Genomic DNA, 27,286 nt, shown 5'->3' on the forward strand with positions numbered 1-27,286 from the left:
AACTAGCCTCTGGTTTTGAATTAATACTGAGTTGGTGCACTGAAAGGGAGATTCACGTTAGTGAATGGATCGACATTTGTTTACAAAATGGTCACCCATTCATGAAAGATAAGGTTATTATGAAAGTTATATTTTTAGAAACACTTTAGGTGTTTTCTACTATTTAGTTTGGATGGTAAAGGTTGTGTTGTGACTCATGCTTAGCTAATCGGTCCTCATTTGTTATCTCCTGACTACGGCTGTTATTCCGTTTTACTTCATCCGTTGCTAGGTGACTGTTCAATGGAGACAGTCTCTCGTTGATGGCCCACGGAATAACAATCACAGCTGAGAACATGTTTTTCTTTGTCATTTAGTGGCATTTTGGTGCCTATATAAAGGCTAACATACTGCAAAAAAAGGTGTTGAACACTGTTGCCTGAAGTCTAAGGTGGACGCCAGGTTAATAAACATATTGGAGATGAGCTGCTGCATGTATTTATTGTTCAACGTAAAACAGACATTACATTTGTAAAGGTAACTAATACACGTTGTAAGATCTGCAAACAAGCACGTGCTACACAGAAATACAAAACGATATTCATGGTGACCGTCTGTACCCAGTGTTGTGCAACACTCGTACGACCTGTCCGCCTACACTAACATCATGAGACGACGGATTATGTAAAACTGTCAGAACGAGGCCATAGTTGTCAGTGCAATTTGGTCATGCTTAATACATTTGTTCCATATACTGTGGCTGAATTTTAATCTTGGTGGTACAAAGCAGTTTTCTGAAAGCCTTTCTGAAGCTGGTATGACACAGTGGGTAAAGGACAGGGTTGATGGAGGAGTTGACCCACAGTAACCAGAAGGAGATTTCATACAGGTAGTGCTGGACACACTGGGCATGACACGCGGCACGGATGATCATTAACAGTGTGTAGGGAGCCCAGCACAGGCCAAACACACACACAATCACTGCCAGGGACTTGGCAACCTTCTTGTCCTTTGAGAGACGAAAACGACTGGCAGCTACTTCAGATTGGCTGCGCTGTTTACTGAACGAGTGCTCCGCTGACTGGAACCGCGTCCTCCTGGAATGCTGGACCACATCATCCACTTGCAGTGGAGGAAGGTCCAGAATTGTGCTGCCCTTACTTGTCTCATGGTTGCTGTTCCCAGTTACTGCTGACACTTTAGCAGTAGATAGAATACCTCCTAACCTGGCAGCATTGTCTGGGATCCTTTGGGCTTCACCTTCCACTGGTCTGACGAAGAATACATGCTGAACTCCAGCTTTGAGGGCCTCCATCTCACAGTCCCCAGGCCCCTCGACGGGCTGCTCATCCCTCACCTGGTTCCGCCTCCTGATGTTGATGTAGATGCTGATGTTGAAGTACATGACAGTAACAAAGGGGGTGAAAAACTCAACAGTGGATGCCGTCATCAAGAAATACCAGTTGAAGTAGAACTCTGCGTGGCACTCTTTGTCGGGCACCACGCTACTACCAGCGATGTATTCCCAGATAATGATCGCTGGCCCATAGAGTAGGAAAGCAGCCAGCCACACACTCAGCATCTTCAGAACAGCCTCCCGGGTCACACCTTTCTGACACCTGTAGCTCACCTGATACAGAAAGAATGGAATGGTGGCATTATTGAAATGGGTTGTACACAGGTTCTTGGTGCACTAAAGAAAACCTTTCAATTATGATATTTTGATATGTCTTTACATTTCATTACTTCCATATCACTCGCAGACAGTTGAACATGAAACCTGCTGCAGGAAAGGATAATCATGCGTAAATGTTTTCTCACCGCTCGTGTGACAGATATAAATCTGTCGAAGCTGATCAGGACGATGTTGAACACTGATGCAGTGCATAAAGTATAGTCCACCACCAGCCATATCTTGCAAAGACCTCGTCCGAGTTTCCACTCGCCGGTAATGACATAGGGGATATACGCAGGAATACAAAAGCCTCCTGCAGGTGGGATGGAACACACATTTTACGCACGACTATTAAGCACGCATTTGAAACGCGTTCAGATATTTTGGCAAGATAGAACAGTACAGAGAGAAAATATGTATGGGTAGCAGTAGCTTATGAATCATGCACAACAGTATGTATACCTTTACAACAATGGCACACAATGCATTTGCTCACACAATACATTTACGCACTCACCGACGAGTAAATCGGCTATGGCCAAATTCAAAAAGAAAAAGTTCCCTTGAGTTCGCAAACTTTTCTCCACCGCAAAGGATAATATTACAAGCGCGTTGCCGAGCACAGTGGCGAAGACAAGAAGCGTCATGAGCACGGCCAAGAACACGGAGGTAGACGGAGAGAATTGTCCATATTGCGAACGTGGGTTCCCAGGCATCTCCATATCACCAAGCGCCGTGGCGTTTCCCTGGGTAACCACAGACCAGTTGAGCATCTCATTCGATTTCCAATGCGAAGTGACCGCCATGGAAGTTCCAGCACCCAGTAATAAAGATTCGTGTTGCATTGTCCCTACTTTTATTTATTTTTATATTAGCTTAACCAGCCAACTTCAATAGCATGTTAAAGTTGTTAAAGCTGACATTCCATGGGGCTCGTGTGAAGACTGAAAACGAAGAGGAAGATGCCGTTTTTATAGGCTGCAGCCTACATAAAACGAGAGCTGCGTTTTTATTGGTTGTTTTGCAGTGCTTGTGAGAACTGAAAAAACAGGACATATGATTCCTATCTCTTATGTCTGTTTGAGCAGATACTATATAAAGAGAGTGAAATAAAAATTAGAATAGTTAATTCCTTAGAATACACAACATTTGAAGGCATATGGGTTTTCTGTATTTCTTTCTAAACATAATATTTGCTGTTAGAAAAAATGAATTTCCAAGGTAAAAATAAATGAAAATGTAATATATTAATATTAATATTGTGGCTGGCTTTGCAAAGTTGTGTCAAATACTAATTCTAAACTAAACTAAAATATAAACGCAACATTCAACAATTTCAAAGATTTTACTCCGTTACAGTTCATAAGGAAATCTTCTATGGATTTCACATGACTGGGAATAGAGACACGCATCTGTTGCTCACAGATACCTTAATAAAGGTAAATCAAATCAAATCTTATTTGTCACATGCGCGGAATACAACAGGTGTAGCACTGTGAAATGTTTACTTACAAGCCCTTAACCAACAAAGCAGTTTTAAGAAAATCCCTAAAAAAGTAAGATATAAGAATAACAAATAATTAAAGAGCAGCAGTATATAACAATAGCGGGGCTATATACAGTCGGGACCAGTACAGAATCAATGTATCAATGTTCGAGGGGCACCGTGTCAAGGTAATTGAGGTAATTATGTATATGTAGGTAGAGTTGGGGCGTGCTCGGTCCTACTTTTCCTGTAGTGCACAATCTTCTCCTTTGTCTTGATCACATTGAGGGAGAGGTTGATGTCCTTGCACCACATGGTCAGGTCTCTGACCTTCTCCCTATAGGCTGTCTCATCGTTGTTGGTGATCAGGCCTAACACTGTTATGTCATCAGCAAACTTAATGGTGTTGGAGTCGTGCCTGGCCGTGCAGTCATGACTGAACAGGGAGTACAGGAGGGGACTGAGTACGCACTCCTGAGGGGCCCCCGTGTTGAGGATCAGCATGGCGGATGTGTTGTTACCTACCCTTACCACCTGGGGGCAGCCCGTTAGGAAGTCCAGGATCCAGTTCCAGAGGGAGGTGTTTAGTCCCAGGGTCCTTAGCTTAGTGATGAGCTTTGAGGGCACTATGGTGTTGAACACTGAGCTGTAGTCAATGACTGGCATTCTCACATAGGTGTTCCTTTTGTCCAGGTGGGAAAGGGCAGTGTGGAGTGCAGTAGAGATTGCATCATCTGTGGATCTGTTGGTACAGTATGCAAATTGGAGTGGGTCAGGGTTTCTGTGGTAATGGTGTTGATGTGAGCCATGACCAGCCTTTCAAAGCATTTCATGGCTACAGACCTGAGTGCTACGGGTCGGTAGTCATTTAGGCAGATTACCTTAGTGTTCTTGGGAACAGGGACTATGGTGGTCTGCTTGAAACATGTTGGTATTACAGACTCAGACAGGGAGAGGTTGAAAATGTCAATGAAGACACTTGCCAGTTAATCAGCACAAGCTCAGAGTACATGTCCTTGTAATCCGTCTAGTCCTGTGAATGTTGACCTGTTTAAAGGTCTTACTTATATCGGCTGCAGATCGCGTGATCACACAGTCATCCGGAGCAGCTGATGCTCTCATGCATGTTTCAGTGTTACTTGCCTTAAAGCGAGCATAGAAGTTATTTAGCTTGTCTGGTCGGCTCGTGTCATTTGGCAGCTCTCGTGTCATTTTGCAGCTCTCGGCGCTGGTGTTTGATGGTTCGTCGGAGGGCATAGTGGGATTTCTTATAAGCTTCCGGGTTAGAGTCCCGCTTTTTGAAAGCGGCAGCTCTACCCTTTAGCTCAGTGCAAATGTTGCCTGTAATCCATGGCCTCTGGTTGGGGTATGTACGTACAGTCACTGTGGGGACGACCTCCTCAATGCACTTATTGAAAAAGCCAGTGACTGATGTGGTGTACTCCTCAATGCCATCGGAAGAATCCCGGAACATATTCCAGTCAATTTTTTAAGACAGAGTCACTGGTGCTTCCTATGGTAAGAGCGTGGATCAGAAAACCAGTCAGTATCTGGCATGACCACCATTTGCCTCTTGCAGCTTGACATTTCCTTTGCATAGAGTTGATCAGGCTGTTGATTGTGACCTGTGGAATGTTGTGCAAATCCTCTTCAATGGCTGTTTCGAAGTTGCTGGATATTGGCAGGAACTGGAACTTGTTGTGGTACATGTCGATCCAGAGCATCCCAAACATGCTAAATGTGTGACATGCCTGGTGAGTATGCCATGGAAGAACTGGGACATTTTCAGCTTCCAGGAATTGTGCACAGATCCTTACGACATGGGACCCTGTATTATCATGCTGAAACATGAGCTGATGGAGGAGGGTGAATGGCACGACAATGGGCCTCAGGATCTTGTCACAGTATCTCTGTGCATTTAAATTGACATCGATAAAATGCAGTTGTGTTCGTTGTCCATAGCTTATGCCTGGCCATACCATAACCCCACTGCCACCATGGGGCACACTGTTTACAATGTTAACATCATCAAAATGCTCGCCCACTCGACACCATACACGTGGTCTACCAAATTCTCTAAAACAACGTTGGAGGTAGCTTATGGTAGAGAAATTAACATTCAATCATCTGGCAATAGCTCTGGTGGAAGTTCCTGCAGTCAGCATGCTCCTTCAACTTGAGTCATCCGTGGCATTGTGTTGTGTGACAAAACTGCACATTTTAGGGTGGCCTTTTATTGTCCCCAGCACAATGTGCACCTGTGTAATGATCTTGCTGTTTAATCAGTTACTTGATATGCCATACCTGTCAGGTGGATATATTATCTTGGCAAAGGAGACATGCTCACTAACAGGGATGTAAACATATTTGTGGACTTCATTTGAGAGACATAAGCTTTTTGTGTGTATGGGACATTTCTGGGATCTTGTATTTCAGCTCATGAATCTTGGGCCCAACACTTTTTGTTCAGTGTAGATTCATTTGTGTTCTCCACATAAGGTGACACAAGTGCCTGGTAAATGACAGTATTTTATATACTTAGTGACATTGGAGACATTGATGTACAGAAACCTTGGCTTATGGACCAGCTTCAGTCTGGAACTCAGGAGGACCATTGCAGCGTTCATCTATGTACTACTGAGTGCACAGAGACAGGTTGACTTTTTTTCCCGAAAGAGTATAAACAAGGGGGCTAGAGCGGACTGCTTTGACCTGACATGGTAACCAGTGGTCTAGTGCTATTTTTTGAGGAACCGGAGCGAATCTTGTATTTTTTTTAATGTCATCATTTCTCAATTAACCGACATGTATAATTTCATTTTAGAATATACATACTATGCATCATCCTAATTGCAGATTGTTTATGCTTACACATAGTGGCTCATATAGGCCTAATTTGGTGTTTCTATAACATTCAAAAACACCAAATTAGGCCTACCTTATTATAAATCAGGCCAGTGGTAGGCAACTAGATTCAGCTGCGGGACGGATGGTCGGGTCGGAACATAATGATAATGACTTGTACACTGCAAATTGTATTTGAAAATAATCATTTCATAACTTGATTATATTGCGACACAATCACATTGGTCTCTTTTGTTATTTGTGGGAATACTTTGGAAATGACACTACACAGCACTACACCACTGATGGTGACTGACATGAAACAACTTAAGAGCAAAATATATACAATTGTCATATCGTTGACAGAACCGCAAGCAGCAATGAAAAGTACAATTTTGACAGATGACTCTGAGTACACTCTAAAAAATGTGTTTGGATGACCCAACTTCTGGGTTGCAGGCAATGGGCAACTTAGTGGGGTTGTTTTCTTGAGAAAATAGCAAAGTTGGGTTGTTGATGCTGTGTTATTATTGAGATATGATCCAGTGGGTCAGATCAGAAGGTAGGCATAGCTTAGTAGGGGCGTTGCTTTCAGATATTGTTATTTTTGGCTACCTGTGAGAGTAAATGTTGTTCCTGTTCCTCTGTTCTTGTCAGGTATGTGTAAATGGCTGTAAGAGAGTCAAGTGCAGGAGAGCAGATATTGGTTAGCCGACAGAGCCTTTTATTTAGGCGAACCAAAAGCACACGGCAAAATAAACACGAAATAACAACATAACCCAGCGCAACAGACTAACGTGCGCATAACATGAAACAGAATAAACAATACCACACAAAGACATGGGGGAAAAAGAGGGTTAAATACACAACACATAATGAGGGAAATGAGAACCAGGTGTGTGGGAAAACAAGAAAAGACAAATGGAAAATGAAAAATGGACCGGCGATGGCTAGAAGACCGGTGACGTCGACCGCCGAGCACCGCCCGGACAAGGAGAGACATCGACTTCGGTAGAAGTCGTGACAGTTCTGTTGTATTGTTAGCACATGAAAAATTGTTAGCACTAACTTCTGTCCCTCTACTTCTCTCTCGCTACCCCCCCCCCTTCCTATTGCATAACTTCAAAGAAAATCACATTTCAGACCGTTTTGAAGCTTTTATGAGGCTTACAGAAGTGTATATATTCCAATGTTGGGATAGTTACCACTTTATTACAATATGTAATAAATCATCTACATATTATTAATATTATATTATAAATTGCGGTGTACTATCTTAACATCTGATACAACACAACAGAACAGATGAACAGAAATTACATTTACTCTCATGGGTGGCCCAAAATAACTGTCTGAAAGCCATGCCTCCTGAAAATAACGTAAGGATTACATTATAAAATACCCAGCTGCTGACTCAACCCAGCATGAAAGTGAATATAACCCAACTGATGGTTAAATTAACCCATGTTTGGGTAATCTGAACAACCCAGCCAGTTTAGTTATTCACACAACCCAACTGTCTGGGTAAAAATAACCCAGCTTGTGCTCTGTCCAGTATTTACCCTGCGCTGGGCTACCAAAAATAAGTAAATAATTAGGTTGTTTCAAATCCAGATTCTTTTTGAGTGTTGGCTACGTGGGCATGCTGTCAGGAGGCTGAAGTGGCCTAAATGACAGTCCATCTGTGAACGCCCACAGAACATGTGTTCCTTACACATTAAGGTCTCAAAAAACAATAATTAACACTTAACATACTCAAATATTGTCACAAGGGTTTTACAATTCTCAACTCAAAAGGCTTCTATTTGCCTCCTTGCTGAGGATTTATTTTCTGCATCACCAGAAAGTTCACTTTACCCCTTTTGAAATAAAATCAATCTTTGATAATACTGTCATGTATTTGACAATAAATGTGAACTGAACAATGAATCTGTCTCTTGAAAATGTATCTGCTGACCCCTACTGGACAAAAAGTATGAACTTCAGGGACTAGGACTGCATCTGACAAGGCTTTGCACTGGGTCCACTAAAGCACAGCAACATACGCCTTTCACTATATAAACACAACCCATGAAAATATCCCACAAACTCATCATAAACAGGCGTAAACAGCTAGGTGTGTAGTTTGTAGGTCAACTTCAAATAATGATTTACGACTGTCTGTGGTTGAGGGCTATAATACTGTCAATGAACAAAAACCTAGCTAGTGAGGTCGACAGTGCTGCTTACCTTCATGCTCGGATTCTATCCCAAATAATAACAATAGAGGACAGTATTTCCTTTTTCAACCCTGCTCTGACAGTGGTAGTTTAGCTAGATCGTGAAAAGGGGCTCATACACAGTCACTGGACTCAAATAGTCAAAAATTCAAGTCAGGTATTTTTTTTACCAACTATTTTTTGCATATTATATGTTTAACTTTATAACCTGACAGTTGTAGTATGCTATTTGTGAATGTGAATATTATTTAATTATAACTAATAGTTAGGTCTTCGTATTTAATTTGTGTGAGCCATTATAATCAGGTCCAAAGGATGTTGCAATTTTGATAGTTCAGATTTTCCTTAGATGGGTACTTATACAATAACGCAACATGCTACTTACACGTAACACATTTATGACTGAAATCATTGTTTCATTTCTAATGCAAATGCTTGCTGGCTTGACAAGTTCACAAGGTCATACAGAGTTGTCCATTTGTTATCCTGTGGTCCTCTGTGTGTTGTTACCCAGTCATCAGATTATATGTGCTCAGCCAACATGACAAATAACCTGTGACAAGCTACGTGTCAGAATAGCCACCATGTTTATCATGTAGATGCTGATTTATACCACAGTCAGCAACATCCTTGACAATAAAACAATCCTTTAATAATGCTCAGTGTAAACATACATTTTCCAATAGTGAATTAATGTAAATCCACAGTTTGAAATGAATGTTCTTTATAGTGACCTGGCCAGTTTGATGTACCTGATTAGGTTGATGGATTAAGATGGAGATGCTGATGGACAGGTAGAATCAGGAGGTTGACACCAGATTGCTCTAACTACGGTCAGGACGTCACCAGTCACCACTGTCCATCTCATTTTAACGACTTATTCTTGACATCCCCCACTCTTTCCCCCTTCTCATTCTGCTCTTTCTTACTCATTCCTTCCCATCTGTGCACTGTCCCTCTGAAACGACATCATTGACTCACTATTAACTCAGTCAGGACTACTGCTTGGTGTGTAAAACACTGCCCAGAAACAATGACTGTATTCCCACTCTACCACTGAAAAGGATGCTGTCAGCAGTAAGCTACCACTTAAACCGTGAAAAATGTTAAAGGGATACTTTGGAATTTTGGTAATAAAGCCCTTTATCTACTTTCCCAGAGTCAGATGAACTTGTGGATACAATTGTTATGTGCATTTTGAAGGAATTTGCTAACTAGCATGCTAGTAGATACCCATAGACTTCCGATCATTGTGCTAACGCTAGTTAGCATTGGCTCACGAAACTACCTCTAACTTCATTCGTACTGGACACAGAGGCAATAAAATGGTATCCACGAGTTCATCTGACTCTGGGGAAGTAGATAAAGGGGCTCATTGCCAAAACCCCAAAGTATCCCTTTAAGGCTTTTATCTCGGTCAAGGATATCTCTCTTTCCCCTCTATTTTAGTATCTCTTTCTCCCCCTCTATCTTTTCCCTCTATCTCTCTCTATTATTTTTGTTCTGCATCTAAAGAGTCAAAGTGCGTTCCTCACCTTCCTCCGGAGGCTCCCATATGCACTGATCTGAATAAACAATATAACAGGTCATTGGTATAGGGAAGACCAGGCATTTCCTTCATTTATAAATGCCTCTGATTTAACATATTATCAAAGATTCTTTACAATTTGTGATACATCTCCACTCATATGTAAAAAAAAATATATATATATATAAAAAATAAGAAAAAAAGATTCTCAAAGATTTTAGAGAAGGCTGTTGCGCAGCAACTCACTGCCTTCCTGAAGACAAACAATGTATACGAAATGCTTCAGTCTGGTTTTAGACCCCATCATAGCACTGAGACGGCACTTGTGAAGGTGGTAAATGACATTTTGATGGCATCGGACCGAGGCTCTGCATCTGTCCTCGTGCTCCTAGACCTTAGTGCTGCTTTTGATACCATCGATCACCACATTCTTTTGGAGAGATTGGAAACCCAAATTGGTCTACACGGACATGTTCTGGCCTGGTTTAGGTCTTATCTGTCGGAAAGATATCAGTTTGTCTCTGTGAATGGTTTGTCCTCTGACAAATCAACTGTACATTTCGGTGTTCCTCAAGGTTCTGTTTTAGGACCACTATTGTTTTCACTATATATTTTACCTCTTGGGGATGTTATTCGAAAACATAATGTAAACTTTCACTGCTATGCGGATGACACACAGCTGTACATTTCAATGAAACATGGTGAAGCACCAAAATTGCCCTCGCTAGAAGCATGTGTTTCAGACATAAGGAAGTGGATGGCTGCAAACTTTCTACTATTAAACTCGGACAAAACAGAGATGCTTGTTCTAGGTCCCAAGAAACAAAGAGATCTTCTGTTGAATCTGACAATTAATCTTAATGGTTGTACAGTCGTCTCAAATAAAACTGTGAAGGACCTCGGCGTTACTCTGGACCCTGATCTCTCTTTTGAAGAACACATCAAGACCATTTCGAGGATAGCTTTTTTCCATCTACGTAACATTGCAAAAATCAGAAACTTTCTGTCCAAAAATGATGCAGAAAAATTAATCCATGCTTTTGTCACTTCTAGGTTAGACTACTGCAATGCTCTATTTTCCGGCTACCCGGATAAAGCACTAAATAAACTTCAGTTAGTGCTAAATACGGCTGCTAGAATCCTGACTAGAACCAAAAAATTTGATCATATTACTCCAGTGCTAGCCTCTCTACACTGGCTTCCTGTCAAAGCAAGGGCTGATTTCAAGGTTTTACTGCTAACCTACAAAGCATTACATGGGCTTGCTCCTACCTACCTCTCTGATTTGGTCCTGCCGTACATACCTATACGTACGCTACGGTCACAAGACGCAGGCCTCCTAATTGTCCCTAGAATTTCTAAGCAAACAGCTCGAGGCAGGGCTTTCTCCTATAGAGCTCCATTTTTATGGAACGGTCTGCCTACCCATGTCAGAGACGCAAACTCGGTCTCAACCTTTAAGTCTTTACTGAAGACTCATCTCTTCAGTGGGTCATATGATTGAGTGTAGTCTGGCCCAGGAGTGGGAAGGTGAACGGAAAGGCTCTGGAGCAACGAACCGCCCTTGCTGTCTCTGCCTGGCCGGTTCCCCTTTTTCCACTGGGATTCTCTGCCTCTAGCCCTGTTACGGGGCTGAGTCACTGGCTTGCTGGGGCTCTCGTGCCGTCCCTGGGGGGGTGCGTCACCTGGGTGGGTTGATTCACTGTTGTGGTCGGCCTGTCTGGGTTCCCCCCCCCCTGGGTTGTACCGTGTCGGAGATCTTTGTGGGCTATACTCGGCCTTGTCTCAGGATGGTAAGTTGGTGGTTGAAGATTTCCCTCTAGTGGTGTGGGGGCTGTGCTTTGGCAAAGTGGGTGGGGTTATATCCTTCCTGTTTGGCCCTGTCCGGGGTGTCCTCGGATGGGGCCACAGTGTCTCCTGACCCCTCCTGTCTCAGCCTCCAGTATTTATGCTGCAGTAGTTTATGTGTCGGGGGCTAGGGTCAGTTTGTTTATCTGGAGTACTTCTCCTGTCCTATTCGGTGTCCTGTGTAAATCTAAGTGTGCGTTCTCTAATTCTCTCCTTCTCTCTTTCTTTCTCTCTCTCGGAGGACCTGAGCCCTAGAACCATGCCCCAGGACTACCTGACATGATGACTCCTTGCTGTCCCCAGTCCACCTGGCCATGCTGCTGCTCCAGTTTCAACTGGCCTGGGCCCTAGGACCATGTCCCAGGACTACCTGACATGAGGACTCCTTGCTGTCCCCAGTCCACCTGGCCATGCTCCTGCTCCAGTTTCAACTGACCTGAGCCCTAGGACCGTGCCCCAGGACTACCTGACATGATGGCTCCTTGCTGTCCCCAGTCCACCTGACTGTGCTGCTGCTCCAGTTTCAACTGTTCTGCCTTATTATTATTTGACCATGCTGGTCATTTATGAACATTTGAACATCTTGGTCATGTTCTGTTATAATCTCTACCCGGCACAGCCAGAAGAGGACTGGCCACCCCACATAGCCCGGTTCCTCTCTAGGTTTCTTCCTAGGTTTTGGCCTTTCTAGGGAGTTTTTCCTAGCCACCGTGCTTTTACACCTGCATTGTTTGCTGTTTGGGGTTTTAGGCTGGGTTTCTGTACAGCACTTTGAGATATCAGCTGACGTACGAAGGGCTATATAAATAAATTTGATTTGATTTGATTTGATTTGGTTTACTATTGGGAACGCACATCAACCGAACCACGCCAAACCTTTAGCCAACGGCAATGCTCAATGTTCGAGACTCCGTAAACCGGGGACATTTTGAAATGAGCAATGTGAAAGTGCATTTCTTAGCAACGGCACAGTCAGTTAGCTAACTCACCCGTCATTTTAGTGCTGGATTGTATTGTACATTCGAGCCCCTGCTGTGCCTAGTTTGAAAGTTGTACATTGGCTGAAGAAGATGGTTGTTCATCGATGACGGAGCCTCAGCTTGAAGCAAGAGGAGACACGGCGGCAAGAGTGGTAGCAGAGTGGTAGCCATTAAAGTCAGAGTGGTAGCCATTAAACGCGCCAAAGAGTTGATGCAATTAAATAGCCTTAGAGAAAAGGAGATGATGAGCAAGCTTGATCGTTTTCTAAAGAAAGATAATCTATCTGAAGAAGAACAGACTTACACAGATGTGGCAAATGGCGCCTTTGTAAGGTCAAGAGCAAAATGGATTGAAGAGGGGGAAAGAAACACTAGTTATTTCTTTCCACTTGAAAAGAGAAACTACAAAAGAAAATCTATAACTGCACTCAAAATTAACGATGTTTTATGCAAAGATCCCATTACAATATCATCATTTGTCAATTCCTTTTATGAAAACCTTTACAGCTCTCAATTTCAGGAAGATGGTTGTGAAAGCTACATTTGCCACATTCAGAATTATGTCCCTGTAATTGAGGATGATTTTCACTCAGTTTGCGATTCACCTGTGTCAATTGAAGAAATTAGAGAGCCTCTGAATTCAATGAAAAAAGGGAAATCACCTGGCCCTGATGGCCTGACAGTTGAATTCGATAGACAGTTTTAGGAGTTGCTAGAAGACCAGATTTTCAATATGTTTCAAGATTGCATTAAAAAGGGGGAAATGGTCTCCACTATGAAACAGGGCCTTATTTCATTGATTCCAAAGCCTGATAAAGACCCTTCTCTCATTGACAATTACTTTATTAAATGTTTATTACAAATTGATTGCTCTGGTTGAAAGATAAAAAAAAGGAATAGATACCATTATAAATGAGATTCAAACAGGATTTATGAAGGGCACATAAGCTCTAACATTCGTTTAGTCTTGGACCTTATTGATTATTCAGATGCAATTGACTCAGATGCGGTTGCCCCATTTCTGGACTTCTGTAAAGCCTTTGACGCATGAATTTCTCTTTAGGTCTTAAACTTTTTGGATTTGGTGAAAATGTTATTAAAGTAATTTGCATGTTTTACAATGATATAAATAGTTCTGTGCTACTAAACCTTAATACTTCCAAAATATTTAGTATCAACAGAAGTGTCTATCTCCAGATATTCTGAATAATGCACATTTGTATGGCGTAACCATTTTGAACAAAGAAGTCAAAATTTCCCAACTGGCTGATGATACTACTGTTTTCTTAAGAAACAAAGACCAGGTCGCACATGCCCTTAATGCTATAACTGCATTTTCTATTGCATCAGGATTAATGCTGAATGTTTCTAAATGTGAAATCTTATGTTTATTTGACTCGGATGATAAAGAAATAGAAAACATTCCTGTAGAGGACTGTGTTAAATATTTAGGAATACATCTTTCAAAAAACCACTTAGTCAGACAACATTTAGATTTCTCTCCTAATATTAAGAGAACTAAAAATATATTTCATAATTGGCTACAAAGAGATCTTTCTATACTTGGGAGAGTACTTCTGTCTAAGGCAGAAGGACTGTCTCGTTTTTTGTACCCCTCATTATCGTTATGTGTAAATCCAGCTACTTGTAAAGAGATCAATAAGACCTTTCTTGACTTCATCTGGAAAAATAAGTCTCACAAACTAAAAAAATATGTCCTTTCTAACAAAAGAGCTGAAGGCGGTCTAGAAGTGTTGGATCTTGCTGACATAAATAATACCTTCAAGATAAACTGGTTGAAAAAATGTTTGATCGATACTGATTCAATATGGTATTTCATTCCAAATAATGTGTTTAATAAATTGGGAGGTCTTCAATTTTTACTGAAATGTAATTATATTCCTAAAATATTACCTGCTAAATTGGCTAGGTTTCACCAACAAGCTTTAATGGCCTGGAAAATATGTTTCCTGCACAATTCTTCCCCACATAAAGCTCTTTTGTAGAATAATTCAGACATAACTGTAAGGAATAAGTCATTGTTCTACCCCAGCTGGCATGAGAGGAATATTGACTTTGTTCTTGATATTTTCGACAACAAGGGTAATATTCTCACATATGAACAATTTATAACATTGAAAGAGTTTCCAATACCTTTCAGAGAGTTTATTTCTGTGATCAAAGCCCTTCCCAGTGGTTTAACTACATTTATGAAAACTCATCTTAATTTTGGGAATGATCACAAAATGTATCCAAAACTCAGATTGGAAGGCGTGGGCTTACTTGAAAGATCTTGTTGTAATAAATATATAAGACAAATTCTTCATTTACAAAACCAACTTACACCTAGAGGAAAGTTTTTCTGGAACATGCTTATTCCTGATATTGTCTGGAAAAATGCATGGTTAAGGCCTTACAAATACTGTATACCAAACAAAGTTAATTAAGGAAGTGCACTTCAAAATTTTACATAAGATATATCCATGTAATTCTAGGATTTCCAAATTTGTGGCTATTGATGATATCTGCGTTTTCTGTGAAAACGAAGGTGAGAATCTGTCTCACTTGTTCTTTGAATGTAAATTTGTGTCAGATTTTTGGGAAAACCTTGCAAAGTACTTATTTGCCATTATGAGCACTGCCTATATTTTTTTTACATGAAAGATATAATATGTTACTATTGCAATGATAACAAAACCACTGAAATGATTGTTAATTTTTTTAATTACTGTTGCCAAATACTTTATACACAAACAGAAATTCCAAAATTCTATACCAAAATTATTTTTTTTTCTGATTTGAATTTAATTATCTTACTAAAACATTAACCCTAGTGAATAACAAAAAGAATAACATCTTCATGAATCATTATAATAAGATCTTTTCAGAGTGAATATAATTGCACTTAAATAGTTTATTTTGTATTATTTTATTTATATTTTTTCTTTGTTTGAATATTGTTAATACCTGCGTTTGGTTTGCTAGACATGTTTGATGTAGCAATGTAAGTTGATTTTTGAAACATGACAACAACAACAAAAAGAACACGGCGGCTGATAGAATGATGACGACAGCAGATTCAATGACTTCAAGTGAAAGTGGACAGAACAAGACAGACAAAGTGGATTTGGAGTTGAATTAGAAGAGGACGCCAGAGATTTTAATTTGCGACAAGAAGATGTTGTCAGACATGGTTTTGTTTAGTAACTATTGTTGCACATCCCAACTGTGCAGCTAACCTAGCTAATAATGTTGGCATGTTAACGTTCACGTTTGTCAATTTACTTAGCTAGTTATCTAATGTTACTGTAACTAGCTAAACATGCAATGCCACCAACTGTTGACTCATAACAGCAAATAAGGCTAGGTATATCTAATTTCATCTCTATTTGCTGTATTTCAAAGAACTGTTATTAGAGAGAGAAAATGTATCAGTACCTATCCATAGAATTATTTCGTCTCCCCTTGATCAATACCCGCTGCTAGGCCATGCCAGATCAGTAATTGATCATGAAGGATAGGGCAAAAGGGAAGGAAACCACGTTGCACTATGCATCCAAGTAGTAAATGATATATCAATCTAACTGATACTTTATTTTCTAACATAGGACTTTTTCAGAATGAGGATGACGGTGACAGTGGCACAGAGTACTTCAACCCTGATATGGCTGGTACTCAGTTGTAACGTGGTGAATGCGTAGGATCCCTTCCTGACACCTTTCAGACAAATGAACTGCTTTATTACGAGAGATTCAGAGCCTATCAAGACTACACGCTAGGTATGATAACCTTACATGGTCTTACATCAATTCAGTTGTCAGGTTTACTGGCTAAAGATGATGAAAGATGATTACTGCAACCATATTGATCGATCTTTCAAGGCTCCCAGTGAAAAATCTAAACAAAGCTGACTCGAGGTGTTGTCCCAGGTGCTGTTTTGCACAGGTGATTGTAAAACATCAGGTGAAGGCCTTCACAGCTGACTACCTGGAGAAGGTTCTGGAGCCTTTTGACTGGCAGGCACAGTGGTGCACAGACGTGTTTGATGTGCCAGTGGAGGTAAGTCACTTCGACCTGAAAGATTTCCCAGCAAGATACTTGTCTAATGGAGCTGTGCTTTGTACACTGCATGAAATGAATTGGAACACTTGCACTCTGGATACAGTTTGATAGGGAATCTGAATCCAGAGGTCTGGTTAAACAGTGAAACAGCTATCTTTTCCAATGTTATACAGATGGTTGGATCTGATCAGTGGAGCAGAAGTGGTCAAACAAGGTAGCCTAACCATTTACCCTTGAAAAATGGTCATATGAAGGTCACAACCTCATACTTATGCCCCTTTCCTCAGGTGGTGGATGTGAACTATAAGGAGAGGCTGAGACGAGAGGCTGCGAGCTCACAGAGGCGGCCATGAATACCCTTTTAGAGGCCACGCTGCACAAAGTGCCTCTGCAGGAGCTCCAAGTGGTGTTTGATGAGTCTGGGGACTTTGACCAGACTGCGCTGGCACTTGAGCACCTCCGGTAAGTCCCTATTGTTAATGAAACTGCTGAGTTTTTTTTCTTTCAAAGGGCTGTTAAAGCCGCAGTTATTCTTTCCATGTCAGATTAGAAAGCACAGGAAAAATGTGATACATGCCTCTTGTTGTAGGACTTTGCATGGGGTGGAACTGCCATTCAATGTTGCTGTGCCTGACTTACTGTGTGTGTGAAAATGTATCCCTCTTGTCTTTCTGTCCACTTGATAGAACTTTAGAAAAAACACATTTTTTTTGGAGTGGTTAAAAGCTGCAATATGTCAATTTTTTTTAACAAAAGCACTCAGAATAATGTCAATGGACATGACATGTCACTTCACCCCTATCTGAATGTACATATTACCTCAACTAACCTGTACCTCCGCTAGAGATGAAACGGTATGAACATTTCGTATCACGGTTATAGTGACCACGGTTGTCAGTGTTATCGCGGTATTGTTCAAATGTGCTGGAAATGTTCATAAAGTACTGACACACACACTGAAATCATTTCACCAAATTTTTATATTGAAAACCAACAAATAGAATTAGCAGCACTATGCACTTTTTGTGTGCATAAACATTAAAATAATAACATTAACGCTGGCGCCATGGGGTAAAAGTTTCCCTAGTGCAGGTTTAAATGAACACAACCTCAAGCAATCAAATAAACAAACAAAAACACCAAGAAATTAGCAGCACTCACTTTGTAGTGAGGCACGGCAACCTTCATCAGCCTCAGAAAGCCCGGCCTCTCAACTTAATGAAAGGGCTGCAGTGAGGTCTTGAGATTTTTTGATGTGGGTGCATAAGCAGCCTGCCTCTTTAAAAATGCTTGCTCGAGTGTGTCACAACTGTAGATGAGGAGGGACCAGTAGCATCACTGGTGTTAGCCTGCTGCTCGACCACTCCGTAAACAAGGGAATAGAAAATGTATTATTAATATTGGTGTTACATTATAATTACTATTGGTCACACACACGGTCTATCTTCTGTGTTGCATTTGAGAATATGCAATGACCCCATGCACAATCTACATGAATACAAATTAGTCTTAAGAAGACAGTGAAAATTGCGATGAGCCCAACAATTGACATAAATACAGGTGTGTTGTATAGGAGTCTACTCTACAGAACCGACATCACCCGTCACATTACAACCGCAAAAAAATAATATATGGACTAGTTCTTATGTGATACTAAATAACAGAAGGGTGTGTTCAAATTTCATGGTGTCTTCTGGAGACAGTGGGACGACGAGGATGATGACTTTGACTACTTTGTCAGATGTGTGGAGCCCCGCCTCAGGCTGTACGTGTAGAAGGGTGATAGTGGGGGTTGGGGGGGGGGGATTAGTCAGTGTGTGTGGGCTAGATTGGTACATTCTCATTTAGGCTGTATTGGTTCAGATCTGCCAATGACACGGCTAGCTTGTGCCCATTATTTTAATGCCGCTATCAGAATGGCCATATGGCTTGGGGACCTGTAGAGCATTGTAAATGAGTGCAGTTCAGGAACACTTGAGAAAGCTTCGTGTCTAATGGTTAGAGCTGGATATGTTCAATGCTGTTTGTGAGAGGGTGCAGATTATTCCTTGGCCACGAGATGGCAGTATGTACCCGGGGATTGTGAGTGAACTGTGGCGTCTCCTATTTTTTCTATGGGTGGAGAAGAGGGTTAAAAGATATCTTATTGGCTTCAGCAGAAATCCACAAGCTTGTTAATGTTAGACCAATCAGCTCCTAGTTTATACCAAGGGTAGGGCAGGGTAGTCTAGTGGTTAGAGCGTTGGGCTAGTAACCGAAAGGTTGCAAGTTCAAATCCCCGAGCTGAACAGGCAGTTAACCCACTGTTGCTAGGCCTTCATTGAAAATAAGAATTTGTTCTTAACTGACTTGCCTAGTTAAACCAAGGTAAAAAAAAAGCAGATTTTGCTTTTAATAGACAAAGAATGTCTTTAACCCATTCACGATCGGCTCCTTAGAAAGAAAGGAGGGTCTCGATTCATTCTCCAAATAATGGTTAAGAACATTTTCAAGTGCCGTACATGGCCATCAAACAAACAATGTTGTGCTCTGAGCATCTCTTCTAGAGTTATCCCACCTTAACCTCTTGTTGTCCTCCAATGTTGCTGAACAATTTGTTCCCAGCAGTCCTCATAATGCGATTGTGTTTTAAGGAAAACAAAATAAGTATTTCTTCCTCTGTGGCTGTCAACCCTGTAGGTTTTATGATATTCTGGAGGATCGGGTGCCTGCTGGACTTGTGACAGAGTATTACTCTCTTTTGGCACGATGCTCTCAGAAGTTCCAGGAGTTTTCTAGCCTGCGGAACGGCATCAGCAGCGACTCGGAGTCGGAGCTGGACAACGTGTCCATGGTGGAGGGCCTAAGGATGTACGAGCAGATGGAGGCTCTGAAGCGCAAACTCCGGATCATTGAGAACCCGCTGCTCAGGTAGCTGGCCAAGGGGACACGGGGTGGGAAGACTGAGAGGAGCTATCAGTGCCTCTGCAGTGTGTTGAGGGAGTAGTTGTGTGACTGATGAAGTTGGTCTCCTAACAGAGGGAAAAATAGGAAGACTGAGTAAAAGCCATTGGATTCACCTCTGTCCCTGAGCTAGCATGTTTGACCTATACTGCCCCAGTTGAGAGCAAAACTTCTCACAGAATGACAGTACACTACAGTCCAGTTCAATGCATCATATTCTGGTTAGAATACAAAAGAGGGACAGCAATTGAATGTATAGTCACTACTAACGCACACTTGGTGCCACCTTAATTGGGGAGAACGGGCTCGTGGTAATGACTGGAGCGGAATCAGTGGAATGGTATCAAACACATGGGTTTTCCAGGTGTTTGATGCCATTCCATTTGCTCCGTTCCGGCAATTATTCTCCCTTCAGCAGCCTCCCCCTGGCCTATACTTTGAGACGCTATTGGAAAGTGGAGATGCAACCATTGTGCTTTGTCCAATGCTGTACCATTGTGTTCTTCTACATAAATGTATTCTCTCCTGGCACTGCAGGTATGTGCTGGGATACAAGTTTAACTCAGGGCAGCAGGCTTACAGGGCCAAGGGGCCTCGTGTCTCCGGTGGCCGGATGGTCCATGTCGTGTCCGTCTCCACTACAGTCAGCCAGCTGCAGAGCCTGATGGCAGACAAGCTAGGGCCCAAATTCTCAGGGGAAGAGTTTGAAGTACATGTATGGCAAACAAATATAATCATTTTTTATATTTTTATATATATATATATATATATATTTTTTTTTACATCCATGACATTTATCCATTCTTAGGCATATTGTATTTTGTCAAATGTAAGTTTGCCCAGGTTTCCATTTCAAATGGCCTGTTTAATGAGATGACCAGAGATGAAACCCAATGGTTAAGTTCTCTAACTATGTGACACTTGCGTATTAGTCTAATACGCTGGGGTTTGCTAAGGTGTGTGGGCTTTTAAAAATTTGACCTCCCTAGTTCCTGTACACTGGCATTCCACCAGGATTTGTAGAAGCTGTGTCTGTTCGCCTGAATGCCTCGGCTCTATCGTTGTATTCCACTGAGACGTTAGAAGCAGAAAACATGTGTTTTTGTGTCTTTCTTTGTTTAGTCATGAGAGCAGATCTGTGTTGTATAGACCGACTGTGTACTGGAACTGCTCTATGTTTAAATATTAGTTTCACAGTGAGCCCCTGCTGGCTGTGAGTGCCTGCTACGAGGGAGACGTGGTCATCATCCTTCAAGGACACTACACTGTCACCAGCTCCATCAGTATCCCAGACTCCATATCAGTGGAAGGTAATGTTTCATATTTCTGCAAGCAGCCTTTATAATGACAGGATGCACTACTGCTGTATGTATGTACAGGTAACTGCCAGAGTAATGGAGAAACAACTCAATGAGGGCTACAGAGGATATTGAATGCAGGTGCTTCCACACAGGCGTGGTTCCTGACTTAAAACGATGTCAACTATTTGCCATGGCCGTCTGTCACCAGATCTCAACCCAATTGAACACGTATGGGAGATTCCACCACCATCAACATATTGAACACTTGTGTAAGTGTTTCAGATGAAATCAAGTGTTCGTTCACCTGCAGATGATACTGTTATGGTACTGGTTGTACTATGTGGCGTGTTAATGCGTGTCGAAGGTAAAACAACCACATCTACGGCACATGGAGTGAAATGAACGTGTAGCAGAGAGGATGTGGGATGTACAGAGGGAGCCCTCGGGAATAAAATAGAGCTTGCTGGCGCAGTAAGCATAAGAACAGGGATGATATTAATGCATAGAGAAGGCTAGCTCGGGCGAGGAGAGGTCAGAGCAGAGGCGCCGCGTCAGTCTCTTTATGCAAATGGTGGGCCTGCCGAGTTGGATAGAGGGAGGGGAGATTGGAGGGGCTGTTTACATGCGTCTGTTTCTATGTGCGTGCCCTCCTGTGGTGCTAGGAAACCCCTGAAAGCTGAGATAAAGAGGGTGTGGAAATATGATGCAGCGCTGCCTGGCACTGCACCATGACAGGAAAAGAGCAACTCAATTAGACCACTGCCGGATTACCATAATAGAATTCTCCCTCCCACCAAAGAGCCTTTGATATTTAGAGGAGCAGGGCACACACATGCGTTTATTGCTTTTTGGATATTGCTGTATCAAAGATGGAGGGGAAAAAATGCATATGATCTATCTTCATAATAAGTATTGCGAGAATTTCCGAAAAGCGTGTTCCTAAGGAGACATTAGAATTCATTAGTGAGGAGGTTCAGTCAGTCAGCACTTGTTAAGAACAGACTGGATTCTTGATCTGCAATCAGTGCAACCGTTTTAGCATTTAAAAATATTTATTCTCTAAGCAGCAGCACGTTTTTGCCAGTCATGAAGCCCACTGGGAATAGGGTTTTCCTCTCCTGGATGTGTGCATGGGCCTATGACTTTACCAATCGATATTCAGCCTTTAGCCTTTCCAATGGCAGCGTGTGGAACCTAGTCAATGCTGTAGAATTGTTGGCCATATTGTGGAACACCTGTCTCCAGGCCATCTGTCAAGGAACAGAGAATAATGAACCCTAGCTGTCAGAACACTGTCTATCACATTCTGCCTGCCTGGGATTGTGCTGAATCGCTACTTGTCATGTACACCACTGCGAGGTTGGAAGGAGAGTTCGGACCCAACACTGTGGCCATTGAGCCATGACCCAGTTGTCCCAGCCGTCAGCATGCAAAGATGGAGCAAATGCAATTTAATCTAAATGTATTATTTCTATGTACAGTTGGTGGGGGGAGGAGGGGTAAACAATACAGTAATAGAGTATTGCGCTATTGTTTTTACAGAGTTCCTATCGATACTGTGACTCCAAGTTTAGATTATTGCTAGGTAGTTAATGTTAGCTAGCGCTAGTCGGCTGTACCTACGCCAAAACCTGATAGCTCATCATTCTATTGCTTGTTCGCCATCTTTTTAAATATTGAGCCAACATGTTTTCAGCACTTATCTCTTGTCTCTCTTGTCCCTCCGCCGCAGACATACACTACCGGTCAAACGTTTTAGAACACCTACTCATTCAAGGGTTTATCTTTATTTGTATTTGTTTTTCTACATTATAGAATAATAATGAAGACATCAAACCTATGAAATAATACATATGGAATAATGTAGTAACCAAAAAAGTGTTAAACAAATCAAAATATGTTTGAGATTCTTCAAATTGCCACCCTTTACCTTGATGACAGCTTTGCACACTCTTAGCATACTCTCAACCTGCTTCACGAGGAATGCTTTTCCATCCGTCTTGAAGGAGTTCCCATATATATATATATATTGAGCACTTGTTTGCTGCTTTTCCTTCACTCTGCAGTCCAACTCATCCCAAACCATCTCAATTGGGTTGAGGTCGGGTGATTGTGCAGGCCAGGTCATCTGATGCAGCACTCCATCACTCTCCTTGGTCAAATAGCCCTTACACAGCCTGGAGGTGTGTTTTGGGTCATTCTCCTGTTGAAAACAAATGTTAGTCCCACTAAGCGCAAACCAAATACTCAGGCCAAATTGAATTATAAAATATACCACATTACTTCTTACTAGTCATTTATTTGTTTTAGAAAAACTACAAAGCATGCTCTTCTGTTTTTTCTGTGTGGGGTGGGTGGGGGGGGAGAGCTGAGTGGCTGGTAGATTTTTAAATCTACCTGTTCTGGTGGCTGGTGGACCAAAAATAACATTTTAGGCTCTGATTTAGGCTAATAAATCTTCTTTCTTTTCAGGGTTCGGCCTACCTGATGAGGTGGTGATTGAGAAGAAGAACAAAGGGGACTCGTTTGTGGCGTCAACAGGAGCCGACGTGAAGGTCTCCAACGTCAAGTTCATCCAGCACGACGCTATCGAAAGGCATCCTCTGTGAGTCCTCTTAGTCCTTTTCCCAATGTGATGCTGCCTCTACATCAACCCTGCCCCGCAACTCTACCCATTGTCCTGCGTTAGTAATTCTGCCTAAGCTGCTGGCAATTGCTTAACATCTGGCAACAGCCATATATCAATGACTTTCCAGGAGGAGAACGGGGTTATGGTCATACACGCATTCGGAACACTAGGATCTAGCTGGTCTCTTTATTTACCTCCTAGTGTCAATCTTCATCTTATTTCCCTCTTGTCTCCAGGTGTACGTCAGGGTAGGCTGGAGATGGAGAACTGTGTCCTTCAGTGCGAGACGACAGGTGTCATTGTGCGGACGTCAGCCCACTTGACTATGAACATGTGTGAGACCTCTACGGCTCTAAGGTGAGACGTCATTGACGCTCATCACTCTTTCATGGTGGCTTTTTTTCCTTTTTTTACAAGTACAGACCTCGCTCTCGTGTTAATCATTGTGTGTGTCTGAGGCCGTGCAGTAGCCTAGCTGTGTCTCTACATGCTGATAACTGTTATAGTGGAGCTGGTGTGGAGATCTATCCTGGCAGTGTCTGCAGTATGGTGGGAAGTGGCATACATCACTGCAAAGAAGGGATCCTGATCAAGTTGAGAGATTTGAAGTTCTACTGGTCATTTACCAATCTGTATATTACTGTTCCCAGCACTAGCACATCCAACCTCCATCTCTTCCTAGGTTCAGTTCAATTCTAAGCCAGTGGCATTATCTTCCCTCAACCCGAAATTGAATTTAGTGGAGAAAGATGTTAAAATGCACACACACACCGCAAAAACAAATATGGACTTATTTCCCTTGTTACCTTCAGACGAGTTCTGGGGTCTTATCTCATATTCCCTGAGGCTAGAACGGTAGTGTGTTTTTTATCGCTCCCTCACACAGAGCTTTCCTTCCTGTTGTCTCTCTGCTCGGTGTGTTGGACTTGGCCAGGACAACTTAAGCAGGAAGACCGACGTGATGACTGTTTATGCCTGTCTTTCCACCCTCTCTCTGTTGCTCATCTGTCAACCTCTTCCATCCCTTCAACCCCACCAACTCTTTGCTGATGAGCTGGACACCAAACCCAAGATCACCATGGTGAACAATGTGACCCACAACAACGAGGGATACGGAGTGATCCTGGTCAAGCCTAGTGACGCTGTACCAGGCCAGGCTGCACAGGAAGACACCCCTACAGGTATGAACTAGTTCCAAAGCCTGGGGAGGTTTTCCTCAGGAATATTATATAAAAAAGGGGTGCCGTAAAACAGAGTCTAGATGGAAACTAGTGATGCATCGACACTTATCAAATCTTTCACATATTTTGCGTCAGTGGCGTTCCGAATGGAGTTTTGTCTTCATGAAAATTGAGATCTGCAACAAGCGAGCAAGCTTAAGATACAAAACGAACACCACACAAGCTACTCAAACTTTCTTACATGGTATGAAAAGAGACATGGACAAAACAAGGAAAAAACAGTAATGCCTCTGAGGGGAAATATAATTTCTACTTAGAGAACATGTTGTTTGAGTATTGTATACCAGCGCTCCCATTCAAGCACATAATCCAATACGGAAGTTCCAATAGACTTCCTTAGGTAGAATCAACAAGACAGGATTGCCACACGAGACTAGGTACTAACCAAGTCTTACTCAGTATTTCCCACATCAATGGGTTTACTGTCTCTGGAAGGCTGAGTTGGTTTCACTGGGAAGTTTCATGAGAAAATGCGCTTGACCTTCAGTCCAGGGCAGCTACAGAATAAAAGGTGCAGCTGAAGGTGGCATGGCTTAAAATACATCTGGAGTGCTCTCTTCATCTCCCTCACTCTCCGATGTCCTCTAATGGAATGTCCCTTATTGTTTAACCCCAGTACACAGGCATAAATACCTCTACCCCAGACAGGAGAATGAGCAAAAGTGGCAGAAATGTGACCTTAAAAAAAATAAACAAAGCTATCTCTTCTCTTCAGATTACCCTTTAAAAATGTCATCTGCAACATTCATGAATTTTTGCGGAGACACTACTAAGCCAACAACCGGGTAGTAATTGTCATTTGCGTTGTTATTGAAAAGATGATGTCCATTATGGTCCTTTGTTATTTCCCATCCGGAATTTGCAAAAAAAAGCTGTTAATAAAACATTTCTCAACACTCCATTCCCCGCTTTAAACGTCGAAAAGAGGCTGCTTGCATTTGGATTTGAAAAGGTAAGAGCAAGGCAATTATCTACCATTGATCCCAAAGGGCAGTCTTTGTTAGAATACACTGACAGTCTGATTTGAACAGAATATAGTAATATTTCACAGGAAGACGTGGTGTTTTCATACATGACAAATCCGAATGTCATGATGGAGAAGGAAGTGGAAGTGGTGGTTTTAGGTCTGAATGTCACAGCGACGTGTTAACAAGCCTGTCATGAACGGATTCACGTTCTTTTCCAGATGAGCAACTGGATATAGAAGAAGGGAACGAGGACATGAAGGGTGAGGGGAAGATGCGGGTGGATGTGGACGTGCAGCTCATCGTGGTGGACGACTGCTCTGTGAAGGAACCAGTCTCCTATTCGTCTTGTTACGCCGTTCCTCCCGGGGTTCACGGAGGGCAACGATGCCATCAAGAGGGAGCTGGTGGCCACGTCAGCCAAGAAGCAGTGACGCCAGATGAGCATGCTGAAGGAGCTGGGAGTGACCCAGGCAGATGACAACCTGCTCTCCCAGGAGATGTTTGTCTCCATACAGGACAACCAGTTCAGGAGAAACTGCATGGGCAACTTCAGCACCTTGTACTGAGACTAACTGACCCATCTTCCTGCTCTGTTTTCCATACATGCACAATCACACTTTTACTTGATTTATTCTAACCTCTTTGCTAAATTTTGCTGCACTGACTAGTGAGTGGGTATGTGTACTTTTATACGCTTTTTATCGTGGCTTTTTAATACAATTCTCATTTTAGTATACTGATATCGCAGAGACCCGAGTCTAATAAACACAATTATTTTCACTATGACTAATGATGAGACTCAAATGTCCTTCAAATGTTTTTTCACTTTTTTGGGGGTGGATGTTGTATGATTTCTTGTAATGGATATATTGTTAAGATGCCACTGTTTGAAATGCTTTTGTTGTTGGGAGAAATCACGTTGCCTTATTTTGAGTTAGTGTCTCACCCTCACCTGTAGTTCTGGTCATTTGTTTATCAAATGTTGCTGAAAACACTCTGTAAACATTCTTAATCATGGGCCAATTAAAATTAGTACTTATATATGTTTTGAGATGTTTTTTTGTGTGTTTTTTTTTTACAATTGGAAACAGGTCATATGAGAGGGGTGAAATCTGGAAGGGTGCTCATTGGTTTTCTGGGCTTAAGGCTTCACCTTTTATAAGATGCTCACAATTGTTGAATTCCAGTTGATTAATTTTCTGGGGATTAAAGGGCTGGTAAAACCTCATTACACCACAGACAGTTTGATTAATTACCTAATCCAGCATGCCCCTGTGAAATACAACACATTGTACTGCCTCTTATGAGGTGTCCCAGGCTGACCTCAATAGAGCAATTTATTCCACAAATTCAAAACTGAATTAAATGGTGCCGGTAATCATTATGTCAGTGAAAGCATCTGCCCAATGATGGAGAACAAAAATGTATCTGGTGATGAGTACAAACTGACAAAAGTCCATATTTAGTTCAGCATTTGACTGGGAGAATGGACTGATTGGATGTGAAATGGTTTTGTTAAATTTCATGTTTTTACATACACATTTAATGGACCCACTAACAACCTAGGGATCGATCATTTCATA

General features: G+C 41.9%; 1 protein-coding gene and 1 pseudogene across 1 annotated transcript; one reads left to right on the forward strand and one right to left on the reverse strand.

The window, feature by feature from the left end:
• Positions 1–461: 461 nt before the first annotated feature.
• Positions 462–2,576, reverse strand: LOC124033158 (histamine H3 receptor-like). Its single transcript, XM_046345116.1, has 3 exons — positions 2,172–2,576; positions 1,801–1,967; positions 462–1,609 (listed from the first exon to the last, which is right to left on the reverse strand). The coding sequence occupies exons 1-3, from the start codon at positions 2,497–2,499 to the stop codon at positions 713–715; spliced, it is 1,392 nt and encodes a 463-aa protein (XP_046201072.1). The 5' UTR covers positions 2,500–2,576; the 3' UTR covers positions 462–712.
• A 13,609-nt stretch (positions 2,577–16,185) lies between these two features.
• On the forward strand, positions 16,186–26,655 carry LOC124032960 (annotated as a pseudogene).
• The last annotated feature ends 631 nt before the right edge of the window (positions 26,656–27,286 follow it).

Source organism: Oncorhynchus gorbuscha, linkage group LG04 (genome assembly GCF_021184085.1).
Source record: "Oncorhynchus gorbuscha isolate QuinsamMale2020 ecotype Even-year linkage group LG04, OgorEven_v1.0, whole genome shotgun sequence".
NCBI lineage: Eukaryota > Metazoa > Chordata > Actinopteri > Salmoniformes > Salmonidae > Oncorhynchus > Oncorhynchus gorbuscha.